At 37.2% G+C, this 22,691-nt stretch overlaps 1 protein-coding gene across 1 annotated transcript; it reads left to right on the top strand.

The window, feature by feature from the left end:
- Positions 1-1,385: 1,385 nt before the first annotated feature.
- Positions 1,386-21,465, top strand: LOC121508255. The gene is made up of 6 exons (XM_041784990.1): positions 1,386-1,508; positions 18,046-18,444; positions 19,068-19,205; positions 19,625-19,675; positions 20,765-20,827; positions 21,065-21,465. The coding sequence occupies exons 1-6, from the start codon at positions 1,457-1,459 to the stop codon at positions 21,133-21,135; spliced, it is 774 nt and encodes a 257-aa protein (XP_041640924.1). The 5' UTR covers positions 1,386-1,456; the 3' UTR covers positions 21,136-21,465.
- The last annotated feature ends 1,226 nt before the right edge of the window (positions 21,466-22,691 follow it).

Raw genomic sequence — 22,691 nt, 5'->3', positions numbered from 1 at the left:
ACTGACAATCTGACATGCTTAAAGTCTGATATAATGATAATCTGACATGCTGGTAATCTAAAATGCTGATAATCTGACATACTGATAATCTGATATAATGACAATCTGACATGCTTATAGTCTGATATAATGACAGTCTGACATGCTGGTAATCTGACATGCTGATAGTCTGACATGCTAATAATCTGACAGGCTGGTAATCTGACATACTGATAATCTGATATGGTGATAACTGACAGTCTGATAATCTGACATGCTGGTAATCTGACATGCTGATAATCTGACATACTGATAATCTGATATAATGATAATCTGACATACTGATGATCTGATATAATGATAATTTGACATACTGATAATCTGAGATGCTGATAGTCTGATATAATGATAATGTGACATGCTGACAGTCTGATATAATGATAATCTGACATACTGTTGATTTGACATACTGATGATCTGAGATGCTGATAGTCTGATATAATGATAATGTGACATGCTGATAGTCTGATATACTGATAATCTGACATACTGTTGATTTGACATACTGATGATCTGACATGCTGATAATCTGACATGCTGATAGTCTGATATACAGATAATCTGACATACTGTTGATTTGACATACTGATGATCTGACATGCTGATAATCTGACATGCTGACAGTCTGATATAATGATAATCTGATATGCTGATAGTCTGATATTATGATAATCTGACATGCTGATAGTCTGATATTATGATAATCTGACATACTGATAATCTGACATAGTGATAATCTGACATACTGTTGATTTGACATGCTCATAATCTGACATGCTGATAGGCTGATATAATGATAATCTGACATGCTGATAGGCTAATATAATGATAATCTGACATGCTGATAATCTGACATGCTGATAGGCTGATATAATGATAATCTGACATGCTGATAGGCTAATATAATGATAATCTGACATGCTGATAATCTGACATGATGAAAATCTGACATACTGATAGTCTGATATAATGATAATCTGACATACTGATAGTCTGATATAATGATAATCTGACATACTGATAGTCTGATTAAATGATTATCTGAACTGCTGATAATCTGACATGCTGATAATCTGAGATGCTGATATCTCTGCTGTAATCTGTGCTTGCTTTTACGTTCAGACAGCAGAGCTGACGTTTCCTCTGCACGTCTTCATCAGAGTTGGTGTGAAAACAGTGAATTCAGTGACTCTTCCCCTTCCTCCCTTCTTATCATCGCCTCTGTTTTCCCGCTCTCTCTCTCTTTCTCTCTCGCTCGCCCAGTGCAGCAGCTCTTTGAAGGGAGGAAATGTGCAGAGAGGTGCAGCGTGCAGCAGGATGAACTGATTCACTCCTCTGCACGGTTTCCTCTGTCTTCACCTCCTCCCTCCTCTCTCTCTCTCTCTGTTTGTTTCCAGCCGTCGACCTCGGGGTCAGGATGGAGCTCTGGACGACTCTGACCATCGTCGCTCTGCTGCTGATGTCTGCCGGTGAGTCCACATCTTCATCTCAGCCTGACAGCTCAGAGCTCCTGACAGGTGGAGGAGGTCAGGGCTTTGGTTCTGTGACAGTTAAAGAGTTAAACGTTCAGCAGAGCAACAGCAGTTAGAGAACGAGCTGAGAGAAAAGTCCCACAGACTTCCTGAACCGCATTAAAACAATGGCAGCACCTCTGAATGTCTCTATGGAACCCTGCTAGAGGTTGTTAGTCTGGTACCAGGCGCTGAAGAGAACTAAGGCTGTTCTCAAACCCAGGTTTGAATCTTTGATAAGACTCTAGAGAAAACCCTGAGTCCTGGGCGTCCAATCAGATGTTGTTCGCTGGGTCAAACTCTAAGCACAACATGCTGACACAGCAGTTTTTCGTTATTCAATGATCCTTTTCCTAAAAACCACACTAAACAGGAACATTTCTGTCTTTAACACTTGAGGGGGTTTTATAAAATCATCAGCTCCGTCTGCATCTAACATGTTGATCATGAATATTCTGGTCTGGTGACATCCCTTTCGTCTAAAACCCAAAGGAGCTGGATTAACATCCGAACTAGGGCCGTCAGGATATCCGGAGTTTTAAGATTGGTTCTAGAAAAGAAAAGATCAGGATAACTGCTGGGTACCACACAGATGAGAATACAGTCCTGATCATCTACGGCATTTCCACAGCGGGCCGGTCTGCCGTTCCTCTCTTTCACACACGGGCCAAAGACTCCAGAACATTCCAGCCTTTCTGTTAATCCCAAACATTCCTGCATGTCTGAACATCAGCAGCGTTCCTGAGACGTTTCTGTAGACACTGAAATAAAATCCATGCAGCCGGGACCAGACTCGAGCCGGGTTAACATCCCTACCAGAGACAACCCGAGATCCAGAATCCCTGAGACAGAGGCCTGTTTGATCCCAGAGCTCCCAGACATCCAGTCAGGTGCCATCTCCTGGTTTTAATGGTCAAACATTCCAGGAAAAACTCCTGCAGGTTTAAAATCCAGAGACGTTCCGGATCTGAGTCTGGGATCACAGGTACATTAGGACAGAATCAGATCCATCAATCATGAAAAACCTGCTGAGTCAGCGTGATTGTCCTGCTTAGACAGCATGGAGGAGATTATCTGCCATGTTTGACCACTAATCCAGAAATCCACCTCTGATTGGATGACCAGAAGCTCTGGGATTAAACAGGAATCTGCATCCTCTGATATTCACAAGAACCGTATTAACGCATAAAACTCTAAACCAGGGACCAGATTCTGGATTTAGGTCCAGCCTGAGTGCACAACAGGGTCCACATTTAACCAGAAACAACCCCGTTTAATCTGAGATCAATCACAGGTGGGATTATGAGTGACGAGAAAGGCTCTGAGATTAAAGTCAAAATGATCAGATTAAAGGCTCGAAATCTGAGATCAAAGTCAAAATAATCAGATTAAAGGCTCAAAACCTGAGATCAAAGTCAAAATGATCAGATTAAAGACTCAAAATCTGAGATTCAAGTGAAAATGGTCAGATTAAAGGCTCAAAACCTGAGATCAAAGTCAGAATGATCAGATTAAAGGCTCAAAACCTGAGATCAAAGTGAAAATGGTCAGATTAAAGGCTCAAAACCTGAGATCAAAGTCAAAATAATCAGATTAAAGGCTCAAAACCTGAGAATAAAGTCAGAATGATCAGATTAAAGACTCAAAATCTGAGATTCAAGTGAAAAAGATCAGATTAAAGACTCAAAATCTGAGATTCAAGTGAAAAAGATCAGATTAAAGACTCAAAATCTGAGATTAAAGTCAGAATGATCAGATTAAAGGCTCAAAACCTGAGATCAAAGTCAAAATGATCAGATTAAAGGCTCAAAATCTGAGATTAAAGTCAAAATGATCAGATTAAAGGCTCAAAATCTGAGATCAAAATCAGAATGATCAGATTAAAGGCACAGAATGATCAGATTAAAGGCTCAAAACCTGAGATCAAAGTCAGAATGATCAGATTAAAGACTCAGGATGATCAGATTAAAGGCTCAAAACCTGAGATTAAAGTCAGAATGATCAGATTAAAGACTCAAAACCTGAGATTAAAGTCAGAATGATCAGATTAAAGGCTCAAAACCTGAGATTAAAGTCAGAATGATCAGATTAAAGGCTCAAAACCTGAGATTAAAGTCAGAATGATCAGACTAAAGACTCAAAATCTGAGATTAAAAAAAGTCAGAATGATCAGATTAAAGACTCGAAATCTAAGATTAATAAACTCACAAAGGTCAGATAAATGGCTAAAAATCTGAGATAAAAAGTCAAGTTCTTTTGTTGAAAAGGTCAAAACATAAAATTATTATTATTATTATTATTATTTTGAATCTGTTTTTAAAGGCAAATATATCAAATGGGAAATCACCATTTCAAGATTAAAATTTCGGATAAAATTCATAATCTACACTTTAAAAAGTCAAAATAAGTTAAAGTCATGATTGAAAATATGAAAATATAAAAACACAACTTAATTTATTTCCACATTCCTGTCTTTTTAATTTATTTTGACTTTTTTTTATTTTATTTTATTAGGGATATTTTAAATCATGGAGGTTGAGTGTTTATATTGGAGGAACTCTGCAGACCTCAGACTGCCAAGACGGTAAGAATAAAAATATGAACTGATCCTGTGGGCCGGGTAGAACTGTACCATGGGCCGGATTTGGCCCCCGAGCCTTGAGTTGGACACCACCTAATATCATGATGACTCCAGTTTTCCTGTTAATCTGGCTCCTCTGGACGATCAGTTGGTCCCTGGTGTTCCAGTCATACAGGAGCCGCCCGGCCCGCATCGTGACGACCCACCGTACGTACTTATAGAGAAGGGGAGACCGGGGCCAAGTGTAACATTTTCCACTTTTTCCTTCATAACGCTCAGATAAGTTGGAAAACACTCGCCGTCTTTAAATATTAGAAACACCGATGTTTGCACGAGCTGATAAAGCTGTTGCTGTATTTTAACTCATAAAGGCGTGGCTGTTTTCTTCAGTTCAGTCTAAGTAGACAGGTTGTTACATACAGAGCAGGAACGTCAGATTTACCCTCGATATTTCAGATTAGGATTAACTCTAAAGTATTCCCATCTATTCTACAGTATCACGTACGTTTACCGAGGCTGTCATAAAAATTGTCTCTATTTATGGACACACCAAAGCTTATTGCACTAATAAGTCACAGTAAAATTATTTTTATTTGGATTATTTCAGATTCATCCATCAAGAACCGTCTGTAGCTAACCTTTAATAAAACTGTGAATAATAGACACGTTAACAATCCTACAAACAATCATCAATCAGATCGTCAATTCAGTTTAAATCAATCAATCAGTAAATGATTGATGATAGAAGTCAAACTCCTGTGAAAGCACATTTGTTTGAACTAATGGATGATTCTGTTTGACACAGAATCCAGAAGACTCAGGATTAACTAGACAAACCTCTGAGCTCAGATATGTAATCCAGGTTTAGGTCACTTAGAGACGAAGATGGTTGTCTGAAAAACAGAAATAGAGAATTTCTGCTCCAACACCCCTATTGAACATATCTTTTAACACTAACGCTGATCAGAACGATCAATACTGTCAGATTACAGCTGGTCAGAACGATCAATACTCTCAGATTACAGCTGGTCAGAACGATCAATACTCTCAGATTACAGCTGGTCAGAACGATCAATACCCTTAGATTACAGCTGGTCAGAACGATCAATACTCTCAGATTACAGCTGGTCAGAACGATCAATACCCTTAGATTACAGCTGGTCAGAACGATCAATACTCTCAGACTACAGATTACTGGTCTAATCTTGTAGACTAAAAATTTCCCTTTAAAACCATTCAAACCATTAAACCACTAACTCTTCAGTTATTGATCCTCCAGTCCTCTCAGTTTTATTTATGATATCAGGCTTTTATTCTGAAGTCAGGGATTCAGATTGACAGCATTTCCTTTTTGACACCAAATTTCTTACATTTGACCGTATATGGACTTGGGGAAAATTGCATGCTTTTATGCTGGTTTTATAGGAATGACTTTATTTCAACCTTAAAACATTAATGATAATAACAACAACAACAACAACAACAACAATAATAATAATAATAATAATAATAATAATAATATGATGGTGATAATAATAATAATAATAATAATAATAATAATAATATGATAATATAATAATAATTATAATAATAATAATTAAAATCCGTGTTGATGCTCCTTACTAACATCATGAAAATCTGATATACATGAATTAACAGAATAATATTTCATCTCCTGTGTTTATTTATAGCACTTTAACTCTAGAACTTTGTACTTTTGATTGATTGATTGTATGGTATTCATGAAATTTAGGTTTTATGAATTAATATTTGTCTTTGTTTAATTTTATGAATTTAATGGGTTTTTTAATTATTTTGTGACCTGCCAAGGGACAACAGACAAAAATTAGCATTTTTGCTAACTCTGGCGCATTTACAGTATGTACTTCGTATGTTTGTTTATTAATGTGCACTGTCCCTTTCAAATAAATAAATAAATAGATAAAAAATAAATAAATTTTTCACATCCCAATCATCAGAGTTTCTGCACTTAAACTGACATTTAAAGAGTTAAATTCCCCCAAATTAATCAATAGTTGATATTAATGATCAGACCTGATCTTCATTAAATTTAATCATGTTTATTATGTCTATAAATTTTACTGTAAGCTGACATTTTGGTCATACACAGCCAGACTGATTAATGAAACTAAAACATGTTAACCTTGAATAAAATCATTTATTGATCATTATAGGTAGAAATACTCACGCTGCCCGTGCAGCGCTCTGATTCCCGCCCTCGCTCTTTTCTGAGTCAGCATTCCTCTCTTCTCAGATTTCTCCATCAGAACAGAAAATTCACTTTTTTCTCTCATAAATTACAGACTTTTTATATATGAGAGCTTTGAGTTTTCCCTTGAAAATGACTGTCTGTTATTTTGGGATTTTGTCCGTGAAATCGATGCGAGCTGTGGGGCGCTCAGCTTTTCTTAGTGATGGGGGCCCACTGCCATAGATGATGTTGTACTTTATTTCATATCTTTTGTTCTTTTATTTTGTCCTGGTTGTATTATTTTATAACATAATTTTATCACCTCATTTATTTGTTGTAGAGGAAATGCTTCATTTGAGCTGAGCTCTGATTGGCTCTGTCCTGCTGCTTTGTTCGTCTGCTTTAGTTTATGTTTGGTGAAAATTATTTTGCGAAGTTTTAATGTTCAGTAATCTGGGATGATTCCAGTATAATAATGTCATATTCAGATAGTCCACTCTTCAGTTTCTAAACTCATGTCTGAAGAATTAGACCGAAGCTGAAACCTTCTCAGAACATTATTGGCTTTAATACTGAGGTTACTGTAGTAATGCTGTTCTTATTTAGAGAGGCTCTGACAGCAGCAGTCCAAAAAACATCACAATTATCAATATAAAATCTAGAAATAGCATAGAAGTTTTATTTTCTTCATTTTTGTTTTAGTTTTTGTTTAATTTCTGATTTATTTTCTGCTTGTTTCTTTGTTTAGTTTTTAGTTTTCTTTAGTTTTTATCTTTTTTAATTTTAGTTTAATTTTGTTTAGTTTTTCTGCTGGTTTCTTATTTTAGTTTTTATTTTTCTTTAGTTTTTATCTTTTTTAATTTTAGTTTAATTTTGTTTAGTTTTTCTGCTGGTTTCTTATTTTAGTTTTTATTTTTCTTTAGTTTTTATCTTTTTTAATTTTAGTTTAATTTTGTTTAGTTTTTCTGCTGGTTTCTTATTTTAGTTTTTATTTTTCTTTAGTTTTTAACTTTTTTAATTTTAGTTTATTTTTGTTTAGTTTTTCTGCAAGTTTCTTAATTGCCAAAATGTTTCTCCTTTTCCTTTTTATTTTAGTTTTTTCTTAGTTTTTCTTTTAGAAGTACAGAAGCATGGAAACCCCAAAGAGCTCTTTACCCTTTATATTTACTTTATTGATTTAATTCTGATGTTTGAAAAGAACTAAAGTCCTTGCGTGTGAATATCTTTATTGCTGCTCATGAGCAGACAGCAGAGCAGAAATCTAAACATGATAAAGCTAGAGTCGGGGTTACGAGTCTAACAGAAGGATCATTCAGGAAATGTGTGTTTGTTTCAGCCACAGACTCAGCTCTGCTTTTTTTAGCTACAATATTTCACTGAGAGTGGTTCATGACATTTATTATCCAGGGTGACAACTACAAGCGTCTCGCTCAGACTTTCAATATCTTCTCTAAATGCACCGTGAGACCCCAACACTGTTGTCTTGGATTTATTCAGTCTTAGTCTGTTATTATTAAACCAAGCACATGTAGCTCTCTGCAGGATAGAGGTTCAGTCATCAGCATTTTCTGCAACAGCATGTAGAATCGTCTGCATACATGGTAACATTGGTTCAGTCTTAAGCTTGGTTCAGTCTTTAGCATGGTTCAGTCTTTAGCTTGGTTCAGTCTTTAGCTTGGTTCAGTCTTTAGCATGGTTCAGTCATTAGCTTGGTTCAGTCTTTAGCATGGTTCAGTCATTAGCATGGTTCAGTCTTTAGCATGGTCCAGTCATTAGCTTGGTTCAGTCATTAGCATGGTTCAGTCTTTAGCATGGTTCAGTCTTTAGCATGGTTCAGTCATTAGCTTGGTTCAGTCATTAGCATGGTTCAGTCTTTAGCATGGTTCAGTCTTTAGCATGGTTCAGTCTTTAGCATGGTTCAGTCATTAGCATGGTTCAGTCTTTAGCATGGTTCAGTCATTAGCTTGGTTCAGTCTTTAGCTTGGTTAAGTCTTTAGCATGGTTCAGTCATTAGCTTGGTTCAGTCTTTAGCATGGTTCAGTCATTAGCATGGTTCAGTCTTTAGCATGGTTCAGTCATTAGCATTTTCTGCAACAGCATGTAGAATCGTCTGCATACATGGTAACATTGGTTCAGTCTTTAGCATGGTTCAGTCATTAGCTTGGTTCAGTCTTTAGCATGGTTCAGTCATTAGCTTGGTTCAGTCTTTAGCATGGTTCAGTCTTTAGCATGGTTCAGTCTTTAGCATGGTTCAGTCATTAGCTTGGTTCAGTCTTTAGCATGGTTCAGTCTTAAGCTTGGTTCAGTCTTTAGCATGGTCCAGTCATTAGCTTGGTTCAGTCATTAGCTTGGTTCAGTCTTTAGCTTGGTTAAGTCTTTAGCATGGTTCAGTCATTAGCTTGGTTAAGTCTTTAGCATGGTTCAGTCATTAGCTTGGTTCAGTCTTTAGCATGGTTCAGTCATTAGCTTGGTTCAGTCTTTAGCATGGTTCAGTCTTTAGCTTGGTTCAGTCTTTAGCATGGTTCAGTCATTAGCTTGGTTCAGTCTTTAGCATGGTTCAGTCTTTAGCATGGTTCAGTCATTAGCTTGGTTCAGTCATTAGCTTGGTTCAGTCTTTAGCTTGGTTCAGTCTTTAGCATGGTTCAGTCATTAGCTTGGTTCAGTCATTAGCTTGGTTCAGTCATTAGCTTGGTTCAGTCTTTAGCTTGGTTCAGTCTTTAGCATGGTTCAGTCATTAGCTTGGTTCAGTCTTTAGCTTGGTTCAGTCTTTAGCATGGTCCAGTCATTAGCTTGGTTCAGTCTTCAGTATGGTTCAGTCTTTAGCTTGGTTCAGTCATTAGCTTGGTTCAGTCTTTAGCATGGTTCAGTCATTAGCTTGGTTCAGTCTTTAGCATGGTTCAGTCATTAGCTTGGTTCAGTCATTAGCTTGGTTCAGTCTTTAGCATGGTTCAGTCATTAGTTGGTTCAGTCATTAGCATGGTTCAGTCTTTAGCATGGTTCAGTCATTAGCATGGTTCAGTCTTCAGTATGGTTCAGTCTTTAGCATGGTTTAGTCTTTAGCATGGTTCAGTCTTTAGCATGGTTTAGTCTTTAGCATGGTTCAGTCTTTAGCTTGGTTCAGTCTTTAGCATGGTTTAGTCTTTAGCATGGTTCAGTCTTTAGCATGGTTCAGTCTTTAGCATGGTTCAGTCTTTAGCTTAGTTCAGTCTTTAGCATGGTTCAGTCTTTAGCTTGGTTCAGTCTTTAGCATGGTTTAGTCTTTAGCATGGTTCTGTCTTTAGCATGGTTCAGTCTTTAGCATGGTTTAGTCTTTAGCATGGTTCAGTCTTTAGCTTGGTTCAGTCTTTAGCATGGTTTAGTCTTTAGCATGGTTCAGTCTTTAGCATGGTTCAGTCTTTAGCATGGTTCAGTCTTTAGCATGGTTCGGTCATTAGCTTGGTTCAGTCTTTAGCATGGTTTAGTCTTTAGCATGGTTCTGTCTTTAGCATGGTTCAGTCTTTAGCATGGTTTAGTCTTTAGCATGGTTCAGTCTTTAGCTTGGTTCAGTCTTTAGCATGGTTTAGTCTTTAGCATGGTTCAGTCTTTAGCATGGTTCAGTCTTTAGCATGGTTCAGTCTTTAGCATGGTTCGGTCATTAGCTTGGTTCAGTCTTTAGCATGGTTCAGTCTTTAGCATGGTTTAGTCTTTAGCATGGTTCAGTCTTTAGCATGGTTTAGTCTTTAGCATGGTTCAGTCTTTAGCTTGGTTCAGTCTTTAGCATGGTTTAGTCTTTAGCATGGTTCAGTCTTTAGCATGGTTCAGTCTTTAGCATGGTTCAGTCTTTAGCTTGGTTCAGTCTTTAGCATGGTTCAGTCTTTAGCATGGTTCAGTCTTTAGCATGGTTCAGTCTTTAGCATGGTTCAGTCTTTAGCATGGTTCGGTCATTAGCTTGGTTCAGTCTCATATATTTATTTATTATGATTTTAGCTGATCTTATATATTTATTTATTATGATTTTAGCTGATCTTATATATTTATTTATTATGATTTTAGCTGATCTTATATATTTATTTATTATGATTTTAGCTGATCTTATATATTTATTTATTATGATTTTAGCTGATCTTATATATTTATTTATTATGATTTTAGCTGATCTTATATATTTATTTATTATGATTTTAGCTGATCTTATATATTTATTTATTATGATTTTAGCTGATCTTTTATATTTATTTATTATGATTTTAGCTGATCTCATATTTATTTATTATGATTTTAGCTGATCTTATATATTTATTTATTATGATTTTAGCTGATCTTTTATATTTATTTATTTATTATGATTTAAGCTGATCTTTTATATTTATTTATTATGATTTTAGCTGATCTTTTATATTTATTTATTATGATTTTAGCTGATCTTATATATTTATTTATTATGATTTTAGCTGATCTTATATATTTATTTATTATGATTTTAGCTGATCTTTTATATTTATTTATCATGATTTTAGCTGATCTTTTATATTTATTTATTATGATTTTAGCTGATCTTTTATATTTATTTATCATGATTTTAGCTGATCTTATATATTTATTTATCATGATTTTAGCTGATCTTTTATATTTATTTATTATGATTTTAGCTGATCTTATATATTTATTTATCATGATTTTAGCTGATCTTAAACACGTTTTATGATTTTAGGGTTTTTCCTGCACGCTTTGAACAGGATCTCTTCAGTAACAGGATGAACTTAAATTGCTGCATTATTCTAACAGGTTGTTACAGAAACAACTGTTTTTAATGATCCTAATCTTTTTTTTTAGTCTTCAGGTGTGATTTCTCTCCTTTCACTGCTTCTTATTTACTTTCTCTTTAAAGCGTGTTTTTCTCCTCATACTTTCACAGTGTTGGAGTTCTATAGTAGATGATATTAAAACCTAGAAACCCTCTAAAATCAAGCACAGATCTAAAACCAGAACACGCATCCTCAGTGGATCCTAGACCAGCACTCAGTCTTACATTTTAAATAATTCCTCCGATGTTTGACAGAGAGATTGTGGATTAACAACACTGCTGACATTAGGACAAGAGAACAGCAGAGTTATTGATCATTAAACCAATACATTGATAAATCTGCAATAAATCCCTGAATTTAGATCAGCTCTGCAGGACGACGGTTTCTCTATAAAAACATAAAAAACTGAGATTTCATCTTATAGAAACACTGACATTTATGTAGTCCTCGGTTTAATCTTCTCTCCGCTCTAAACTTCCTGTTTTATTGTCTTTCTTTGCATGAGTTTATTTTGAAATGATTCAAAGCTGTCTCTTATTAAAGCCTCGCCAAAATAAAAGAAGGATCATTTTACCGCCTAAAGCAAAGACATGACTAAAGGAAGATTTACAAATGATTTCAGAAAAAAAGACCAGAATACTCATAAACATTTTATGGTAAATACTTTCAGAATAAAAGGCTGAAAAATGGATGAATGCTTTATAGTAAATAAAATGATAAATAAAGAAGTTTCTTGTGTTTGATAAAAAGAGAGAGGAGGATTATATTGTTCCATTATTACTGACAGTTAAATAAGGAGCACCTGAAATAAATGTAGAATTATTTACTTATATTTATTTTTCAGAATAAAACCCTGATGAGACACTGTTGAACATTTACTGTTGAATAAAATAATAAATTAGATTTTTTTCATAGAGCTGTATTAAAATCAGACAGTTGAGTGTGAGTATATTCTCTGATTTACAGGATGAATCTGTAAAATCAGGATCAGTGAGGTCGTTTTTAAATGTTTATTTCAAACACATAAAAATAAAACTACACAGTAAACACAACAGAGATGTACAAACAAGAACAACATGCTGTAGAAATAAAAACAGTGATTAGGTTTTCTTATTTGAAAAGGAGAGGGCAGAATCATCAGCGTGTTTAATCCCAGCCTTCCTCACTAACACGGTGATAATTCATTAATTAGCTTCATCAATAAGAGCCGATGCAGTAATCAATAATCCTCGAGATACACTCTTATTTTAGAATAAACACCGATCGTCTTTGACTTCAACATGAATCAGCATATAAATCTATTAATGAAAATAACTCTTCTATGTAAACCTTATTCAAAAAGATAATCAATCATAATAATCTCTGATTTTTACTCACATAATCCTGATTAATCTGATCTCTAATATCAAAACCAAAATAAATATTTCAGTCAGCATGTCGGTAATCTTCAGTCTGATGTTTGGTGAATGTCAGGAGATCTCTAACATTTATGTCTGACTTCATGTAGATTAAAAAATAAACCAGACCAAATAAATGAAAATGACTGCATTAAAACCAGGCTGTCAAATTATTACTAATGTCAGAACATTTATGATATTTAACCCCGTCAATCCTCTGAGAGAGCGCGGCGCTGGCTGTTCCTGTAACGGTCTTTTGAACTTTGAATTTCTCTCCGTAAAATGAAACTAACAGTTGTTTGTGACTGGATCAGAGAAATGTAAATGACACGAGAGAAACCGTCCGACTCACCGCTAACGGGAAAACAACCTCCGACACACAAGCATCAGAAATAACTCAGAGTTAAATAACTCTACACAACTTCGAAATAACTCAGGTTTAAATAACTCAACACAATTCAGAAATAAACTCAGGCTTAACTAACTTCACACATCCTTAGATATAACTCAGGCTTAAATAACTTCACACATCCTCAGATATAACTCAGGCTTAAATAACTTCACACATCCTCAGATATAACTCAGGCTTAAATAACTTCACACATCCTCAGATATAACTCAGGCTTAAATAACTTCACACATCCTCAGATATAACTCAGGCTTAAATAACTTCACACATCCTCAGATATAAATCAGGCTTAAATAACTCTACACAACTCAGAAATGGCTCAGGTTCAAATAATAACTCAGGCTTAAATAACTTTATACATCCTCAGATATAACTCAGGCTTAAATAACTTCACACATCCTCAGATATTAAATTGGTCATCAAATGTGCTCCGATCTTCATCTAATTCACAACAATAGACAAACACAGTCTGCTTAAACTAATACTGCACAAAAAATGATATGTTTTCATGTTTTTATTGAACAAAACATGTAAACATTCACAGTGCAGGGTGAAAAAGTATGTGAACCCCTAGGCTAATGACTGGTTGACCCTCTGTTGGCGGCAATAACCTCAACCAAACGTTTCCTGTAGTTGCAGATCAGACCTGCGCAACGGTCAGGAGGAATTTTGGACCATTCCTCTTTACAAAACTGTTTCAGTTCAGCAATATTATTCAGATGTCTGGTGTGCATCGCTCTCTTGAGGTCATGCCACAGCATCTCAATCTGGTTGAGGTCAGGACTCTGACTAGGCCACTCCAGAAGGCGTATTTTCTTCTGTTGAAGCCATTGTGTTGTTGATTTACTTCTATGCTTTGGGTCATTGTCCTGTTGCATCACCCATCCTCTGTTGAGCTTCAGTTGGTGGACAGATGGTCTTAAGTTTTCCTGTAAAATGTCTTGATAAAATTGGGAATTCATTTTTCCATCAATGACAGCAATCCGTCCGGGCCCTGAGGCAGCAAAGCAGCCCCAAACCATGATGGTCCCTCCACCATATTTCACAGTTGGGATGAGGTTTTGATGTTGGTGTGCTGTGCCTTTTTTCTCCACACATAGCGTTGTGTGTTTCTTCCAAATAACTCAATTTTGGTTTCATCTATGGACAGAATATTTTGCCAGTAGTGCTGTGGAACATCCAGGTGCTCTTTTGCAAACTTCAGACATGCAGCAATGTGTTTTTTGGACAGCAGTGGCTTCCCCCATGGTGTCCTCCCATGAACTTCATTCTTGTTTAATGTTTTACTCATTGTAGATTTGTCAACACAAATGTTGGCATGTGCAAGAGATTTCTGTAAGTCTTTAGCTGACACTCTAGGATTCCTCTTCACCTCATTGAGCATTCTGCGCTGTGCTCTCGCAGTCATCTTTACAGGACGACCACGCCTAGGGAGAGTAGCAACAGTGCTGAACCTTCTCCATTTGTAGACAGTCTGTCTTACCGTGGACACATGAACATCAAGGCTTTTAGAGATACTTTTGTAACCCTTTCCAGCTTCATGCAAGTCAACAATTTTTGATCGTAGGTATTCTGAGAGCTCTTTTGTGCGAGGCATGGTTCACATCAGGCAATGCTTCTTGAGAACAGCAAACTCAACACTTGTGTGTGTTTTTTATGGGGCAGGGCAGCTTTAACCAACACATCCAATCTCATCACATTGATTGGACTCAAGGTTGGCTGACTCCTGGCTCCAATTAGTTCTTGAAGAAGTCATTACCCTAGGGGTTCACATACTTTTTCCACCCTGCACTGTGAATGTTTACATGTTTTGTTCAATAAAAACATGAAAACATACCATTTTTTGTGCAGTATTGGTTTAAGCACCCTGTGTTTGTCTATTGCTGTGAATTAGATGAAGATCGGAACATATTTGATGACCAATTTATGCAGAAATCCAAGAAATCTCAAAGGGTTCACATACTTTTTCTAGCAACTGTATATATATATATATATATATATATATATATATATATATATATATATATATATAAAACTTTAGAGGACATGCTCCTAAATTCCAACCAAATTCCCAAAGGTATAGAAATACATTTCCCAGATCTCCATAAATATACATTGCTTAACAAATTTATTAGACCACCTGTCATATTTGTCTCAGAGACCATCCAGCATCATGAAGTGCTTTAATGCAGACTCTTTTATTTTCAGTCAGCTCTCCACGTTTTACCATTTTGAACAGGAATGAGGAATTTCAAACTGAATTCACCTTTTTATACCCAAATTTGAGCCGGCTCACTGGGCTCCTCTGAGAAGTCAGAAATGAATCAAGCATAACATTCAACCACTAAAACTCATTTTTCTGTTCAGGAATGCAAGTAAATAACTATAATTTGACATATTAGTCAAGAAATAATAATGAGCTTTCCTATTTTTTCAGTTTTTTGTAAATCAGTAAATTTGAAAATTCATGGATAACAATAATAATTATAGTTTAGCATTAAAAATATCATTTGGGTTAAAGAGCTTCTACATATTGGTGTATTAACCATTGCAGAAACATCAAAAATGATTTTGGTAATTACCAATGCTGTTAATTTAGGGCAGCTGTGGCATAAACCTGACTTTAGGTGTGTTGGTCTACTACATTTGTTAAGTACTATATATATATATATATATATATATATATATATATATATATATATATATATATATATATATGAATACACACACACACATGTACACACACCCCAACAAAAACACCTACAAACACACCCACACACACACACACACATCTGTACAGGGCTTGACATGTACTTTTTTGCCTACCAGCCACGGTGGCCAGTGATTTATCAAACTTACTAGCCACTCAGTATTTCCACCTGCCAGTTTTGATGTTTGGAAGTTATGAGCTTTATGCCATGTTTGGTAAATATGGTATGACATGACACACGTGCTCTATTTTCCCTCAATATGATCAACATCAGCTCTCCTCTAATAAAGCACTTCTACCTGTACATGTGACACTACACAGATGCGTGTCAGACAGTTAGAGACAGACATTAAGAGTTAACACTCTTAGATTTTTATTTTCTTCAGTGGATATTAGGTTTATGCTAATATTTAAATACTGTTAATTTACTGTTTATTAGGGAAAAACTACAGCAGATTACAAGAAGATTTGTAGTTTTCACTCTGATGGATCTCCATCAGAGAATGTTGAGTGACAAACTTCTTCTCTCCTCTCCTCTATTCTCCTTTAAACTTTATGATGGAAATGTCTTTATATGTGTTATTTTAAAAATGGTGCATAAAGCTCACATCTGGAAAACATTAAACAACTGGACTTTCTGTTGTTTGATATTAGTAACTAAAAAACTTTTATCACTTTAATCCTTCTGCCTGTTTCTCACTGCCTCGGTGAACTTATCTAAAGTTTCCCTCGTCTTTTATATCAGTTGATTATCGATATACAGCAAATCTGAAATTATACCCTGAATATACAAACGTTTCAAAGGTTTTAATAACATTTAAAGTACGTGCACATTTGCGGAAGTTTTATCATTTAGGTCACCCTCAACAGACAGAAGCCTTCAGTCTACATCAACACCTCAGTGTGTCAGTATGTGTGTGAGTGTCGCGTTTATGTGTCATACAGCACTTAAGAGTTGGTGCTGCGTAGAAAACGCACAAACAGATGAAGAGACCAGCCTTTTCAGTTATTTTGGAGGAAATTTGAGGCTTTTATGTGCTGAACGGCCTCTCTGCAACAAGCCTAAATCATAAGGGGTAACAGACAAGCACTTTCAGAGAGAAGCATAAATGTGACGGATAAATTCAACCTGGCATCGTGGCTAGTTAGAGTCACGCTGTAACCTGCCACGGCTGAAATCTATCTGTATTTGGCTCGTTGGTAGGTGTAAATGTCAGTCCCTGTATAGGCTGTATATTCATTTTTGAATTTTACTACATTAAACATGTGGTGTCTGTTTGAATAGCTTGTTAATTTTCCTCAAAAGCTTCATATTTAGTCAAGTCAAATTTATTTATATAGCACATTTAAAAACAGCATGAGCTGACCAAAGTGCTTTACAGAGAGAGGCAAGGTACAAATAACAATATATACAAAATAGCAGAGGCTGTATTTAAAGAGGAGGCAGAGGCAAAGCCTGCAGGTGTGGTGGTGGAGTCTGGTGGAGATTCACCCAGGTAAAGAGAGACAGGAATGAGACGGCTAACATGTCACACGTATGACAGGAGGAGACGCGTGATTCAGAGCTGACCGGCTACAGCCATCACAGACGGTCTGGAACGTTAGACCGGGTCCCTAGGATGGCGTCAAGTTCCCTCAAGAGAGTTAAAGTGACTAAAGGATGGAGTCTGCTGCTTCTACATGGATGTTAGAGCCCGCCAGCACTGATGTGCGTTCATGCGTGGCATAGAAACGGAATCTGATGCTGTGAATGTGGTGCCGTCGTCTGAACGCCTCACATCTGAAGTGAAACCAGTTTGTGGTCGTCACAGAAAGGAAACGTGACATTTGAAGAGTGAGGGAGCGGTTAGAGAGACGCTTACTGATCCTGTCAGTCTCTGAGAGACCTGAAGATGTTTTAGAGAAGTTTACTCAATGCGAGTGCTACAGAAGCCAAGGTCAGGGGTCGGAAGGCGGTTTAGGAGCATGTTCATGAAAGCAGGGCCAACTCCAGTATCTCTGGGCCCAAGACCAGATATCAGACTGGGACAATGTTGTTATTAAAACACATAAATACCAGCAACATCTCAAATATTGCCCTTCTAGGGCAATGTTTGGAAAAGTGGGTGGAGCTGGGGAGGAGCAAGGCCAACCCTCATTCCTCACTAGCTCCACCCACTTTTCCAAAAGTTGCCAACTACAGTCTACTATCTAGCTAAAATTGAGAAAAACAGACCCAACATCCCCAGCTTCACCCAGGACAGAGTTCTTGTCGGTAACAGAGTAAGGATGGACTAAAGAGACATCAGCTGGTGTGTGGATGATCAGAAAGGATCAATAGTCTGTGATCAGTCATCGTCTGAATCCTCCTCTAGTTTACATGAACACCTGAGCTGACTTTGTTTCTCTTGTCTGTCTCTCAGGATCCCATCAAGCACCTGACCGGGCAAACAACACCACACCCGCCAATACGACTGACACCACCAAGGTGGACTGTTCCTGTAGTACCCCCGTCCCCCCAGCCCCCTGTCCCGCCGCCCCACCCCCCTCTCTGTACCTCATCTCTGTCAACTGGACCAGACCATGTGAAGGAGACATCATCCTGCTGCAGCTCCTTCCTCCTTCCTCCTCCTCTCCCTCCTCCCCTGTTTGTTATGGGAATCCGACCCTGGATCAGACTCTGCTGGACTCGCTGTGTGAGGGTCGTGGGGAGTGCAAGGGGCCACTGGGCTGGGGGATAGGCAATGAGATCATGAATGGTTATGACATCATAAAGCAGGAGAGGGGGCAGACCTGTAAGAAGCAAACTCTGCTCTGTAAAGGTAGGTAAACCTGGACTAAACCAGTCCAGGACAGGCAACAGGGCCAAATGAAGGCTATCTAAGCCCTCAAAGTCCTTTATTCAGTCCTGTACCTGGATCAGAGGATTTAGTAGTTAGGGTTAGGGTCTAAATCTGGATGCCTGAAATGTATGTGGTGCCATCTGTGGTCACCACAGAGCTCAACAGTTACCGCCAACTTTTTAAACTGCCATTAACTTCACTAGTAGCAGCCCACAGATGAAATTCAAACTCCACCAATCAGAGTTGTTTCTGCTGCATCACTAGAGGATTGTGGGTAGTGTGGTGCAGTTGACTGAGAGGATTTCTAAAACTCTACATGATCACGTTTTGCTTACCCCATGTAAACAATCTTTGTTAGAGAATCTCAGTTAAAGGTGTAGTCCAGACGTTGTTGTCTCTCCTCTCAGGTAAAGGTGTAGTCCAGACGTTGTTCTCTGTCCTCTCAGGTAAAGGTGTAGTCCAGACGTTTTTTTCTCTCCTCTCAGGTAAAGGTGTAGTCCAGACGTTTTTTTCTCTCCTCTCAGGTAAAGGTGTAGTCCAGACGTTTTTTTCTCTCCTCTCAGTTAAAGGTGTAGTCCAGACGTTGTTCTCTGTCCTCTCAGTTAAAGGTGTAGTCCGGGCGGACGCTAACTCCCATCTGACGGCCTATAAAGTGGTGACAGCCCTGCTCTGCTGCATCCTCATCATCCTTTTCCTGATCCGCTTCACCAAACCCACCATCAAGGCGCTGCAGAGCAGACGTAAGAAACACGCACCAACACACTACAGATGTGCCAAAACACACTAAATACACACCTAATACACACTTAATACACACTAGATACACACTAGAAACACACTAAAATACACACGAAACATCAGGATACAAAAGGGCAGGTTAAAGGCTGACAGACCTGAATGAAGACTCATTAAGAGCAGAATAAATGACTCTTCCTTAATTAGACCAATAAATACATCTTTAGTAAAACAGCAGCAGGGTTTCTGCCACAAATTTGAGGGCCCTGGGTCATGGCCCCTCCATCCGTCTGTAGGGGTTTACTCACAGGTCAGGGGGTGGCGCTAAAGAGCTGACTCTAACCTATGGAAAGAGAGCTGTCAAAGACAGCCAAAGCTGCTTCCTCTGCTCCTGTTCTCTCTGTTTTTATCTCCTGTTTTTCAGTTTCAGATCGGAGACAGAACCGCTGGATCGGACCAACGCAGAGTCACAGTGGTGAGAATACATGACCTTTGACCTCTCAGACCCTGCATGCACATATTTTTATATATATTATTTTTTTATATATATAATATTATTGTACTTTTTGATGATAATGATAATGACATTAACTGTAATAATAGTAACAATGGTAATAATAATAATAATAATAATAATAATAATAATAATAATATATTTTCCTGGAAATGTGAAAATATGTTTGTAGATTTAGGAGCACTGCACTGGAAGTTTAAGGTGATTTTTTTATCCACAGTTTTTTTTGTTTTATTTGTGATTCATATTTTTTTTTTTCTGGGAATTTTTTGTTGAATTGTTCAGAGGAATTTGTCTTTAAATTTATATATATATATATATATATAGAGAGAGAGAGAGAGAGAGAGAGAGAGAGAGAGAGAGATCTGGGAAATGTTTTTCTATACCTTCAGGAATTTGGTTGGAATTTAGGAGCATGTCCTCTAAAGTTCTGAGGAAATTTCTTTTTTTTTGAGGATCTGGGAGGAAGAATTTTAAAGACAATCAGGCTTTTAGTGTGAATGTTGTCTTCACCAGTGCTGGTGGTCCGTCATCAGAATGAGTCCCCTGTCCCGCTCTTAATGATGGCAGACCCCCAACATCCCTCAACCCTAACATCTGCCCTGAAACCGATCCAGGTCTGGAGTTCCTGCAGAAACAGGACCTTCAGAAGATTTACAGATATCAGTTTTGGTCTAAACTACTTCGTGTTCAAAGACCAGGCTGGGCTTAAGACTGATCAGGTAGTCCTGATCCTGAACTAGAGGGAAGGGCCAGATCTGTGGTCCAGACCAGAGACCAGGTCTGAGTAGACCAGTATAATGCTGGACTGATTCTGACCCAGGTTTTAATGTTTGTCCGTCAGTGTCTACCATTCTACCAATGTGGTCCAGACCAGAGACCAGGTCTGAGTAGACTAGAATAATGCTTGACTGACTCTGACCCAGGTTTTAATGTTTGTATTCAGTGTCCTACCATTCTACCTATGTAGTCCAGACCAGAGACCAGGTCTGAGTAGACTAGAATAATGCTTGACTGACTCTGACCCAGGTTTTAATGTTTGTCCATCAGTGTCCTACCATCGTACCAATGTGGTCCAGAACACAGAGCGAGAGAAGAGACTGTCGTACCCGGGTAAGACTAAACACTCAGAAATGTCCAGTTTTCTCTCTTCATGTATGACTTTCTAAACTTGTATATTTTTAGTAAATATACAACTTATGACCTTTTTTTTTAAATGCCCACATTGTGTGTCAAAAATGAACAGATCCTCTGAATGTATCTGCTAGAGTGACCCTGATAGGCTGCCGTAGTCTCTAATCATGATTCAAACATAATCACACTTTTAACGGCGGTTCTGTTTTTAATCAGCGCTTGAGAGACTGGCGGTCCGAGACAGCAGAGAGCCTTCATCCAACAGGAACAGTGACTTCAGCTTCTGAACATCATCATCATCATCATCATCATCATCATCATCATCATCATCATCACCACCATCATCATCATCATCATCATTATGGTCATCACTGACATTCGTTTCTATTATCATAAACGTAACAGCGGGATTTCTCTGGACATCAGCGATCCTCGGTGACTGAGTCAGATCTGGAGTCCCTTCACAAATATTCAAGAAGAAAAGAGACCTGTGATGACTGCCTGAGGCCTAATCCAATCTCAGAACTCTGACTTTAATCTCTGAACTCTGACTTTAATCTCAGAACTCTGACTTTAATCTCTGAACTCTGACTTTAATCTCAGAACTCTGACTTTTATCTCAGAACTCAGATTTTAATCTCTGAACTCTGATTTTAATCTCTAAACTCTGACTTTAATCTCTGAACTCTGACTTTAATCTCTGAATTCTGACTTTAATCTCTGAACTCTGACTTTAATCTCTGAATTCTGACTTTAATCTCTGAACTCTGACTTTAATCTCTGAATTCTGACTTTAATCTCTGAATTCTGACTTTAATCTCTGAACTCTGACTTTAATCTCTGAACTCTGACTTTAATCTCTGAATTCTGACTTTAATCTCAGAAATCTGACTTTAATCTCAGAACTCTGACTTTTATCTCTGAACTCTGACTTTAATCTCAGAACTCAGATTTTAATCTCTGAACTCTGATTTTAATCTCTAAACTCTGACTTTAATCTCTGAACTCTGACTTTAATCTCTGAATTCTGACTTTAATCTCAGAAATCTGACTTTAATCTCTGAATTCTGACTTTAATCTCAGAACTCTAACTTTTATCTCTGAACTCTGACTTTAATCTCTGAATTCTGACTTTAATCTCAGAACTCTGAATTTTATCTCTGAACTCTGACTTTAATCTCAGAACTCTGACTTTAATCTCTAAACTCAGACTTTAATCGTTGAACTCTGACTTTAATCTCTAAACTCAGACTTTAATCTCAGAACTCTGACTTTAATCTCTAAACTCAGACTTAAATCTCAGAACTCTGATTTTAATCTCAGAACTCTGACTTTAATCTCTAAACTCAGACTTAAATCTCAGAACTCTGACTTTAATCTCTGAACTCTGACTTTAATCTCTAAACTCAGATTTTAATCTCTGAACTCTGACTTTAATCTCTAAACTCTGACTTTAATCTCTGAACTCTGACTTTAATCTCTAAACTCTGACTTTAATCTCAGAACTCTGACTTTAATCTCAGAACTCTGACTTTAATCTCTAAACTCAGATTTTAATCTCTGAACTCTGACTTTAATCTCTAAACTCTGACTTTAATCTCTGAACTCTGACTTTAATCTCTAAACTCTGACTTTAATCTCAGAACTCTGACTTTAATCTCAGAACTCTGACTTTAATCTCAAAATTTACTTTTAGTAGTATGATTTTTTGAGACTTTGACCAAACTAGTATGATTGTAACTCTTGTTCAGTGTTCCTAATCGGCTCCTGTTGAAATGTTTGACTTAAACCCTGCATACGTATTGATCCAGGATCAGCTGATGGTCTGATATTTGTTTGATTT

The sequence above is a fragment of the Cheilinus undulatus genome, linkage group 4, assembly GCF_018320785.1.
Source record: "Cheilinus undulatus linkage group 4, ASM1832078v1, whole genome shotgun sequence".
Classification (NCBI taxonomy): domain Eukaryota; kingdom Metazoa; phylum Chordata; class Actinopteri; order Labriformes; family Labridae; genus Cheilinus; species Cheilinus undulatus.
Note: the sequence above shows the minus strand (reverse complement) of the source record. Positions and strands in the feature narration are given on the sequence as shown.

What these genes read in the sequence shown, in the direction of transcription:
- LOC121508255 (XM_041784990.1), top strand. Translation starts at nt 1,457, where the DNA reads ATGGAGCTCTGGACGACTCTGACCATCGTCGCTCTGCTGCTGATGTCT. An exon ending in GCAAACTCTGCTCTGTAAAG is followed by an intron (nt 18,445 to 19,067) that starts GTAGGTAAACCT and finishes CTGTCCTCTCAG; the next exon opens with TTAAAGGTGTAGTCCGGGCG. An exon ending in GAAGAGACTGTCGTACCCGG is followed by an intron (nt 20,828 to 21,064) that starts GTAAGACTAAAC and finishes GTTTTTAATCAG; the next exon opens with CGCTTGAGAGACTGGCGGTC.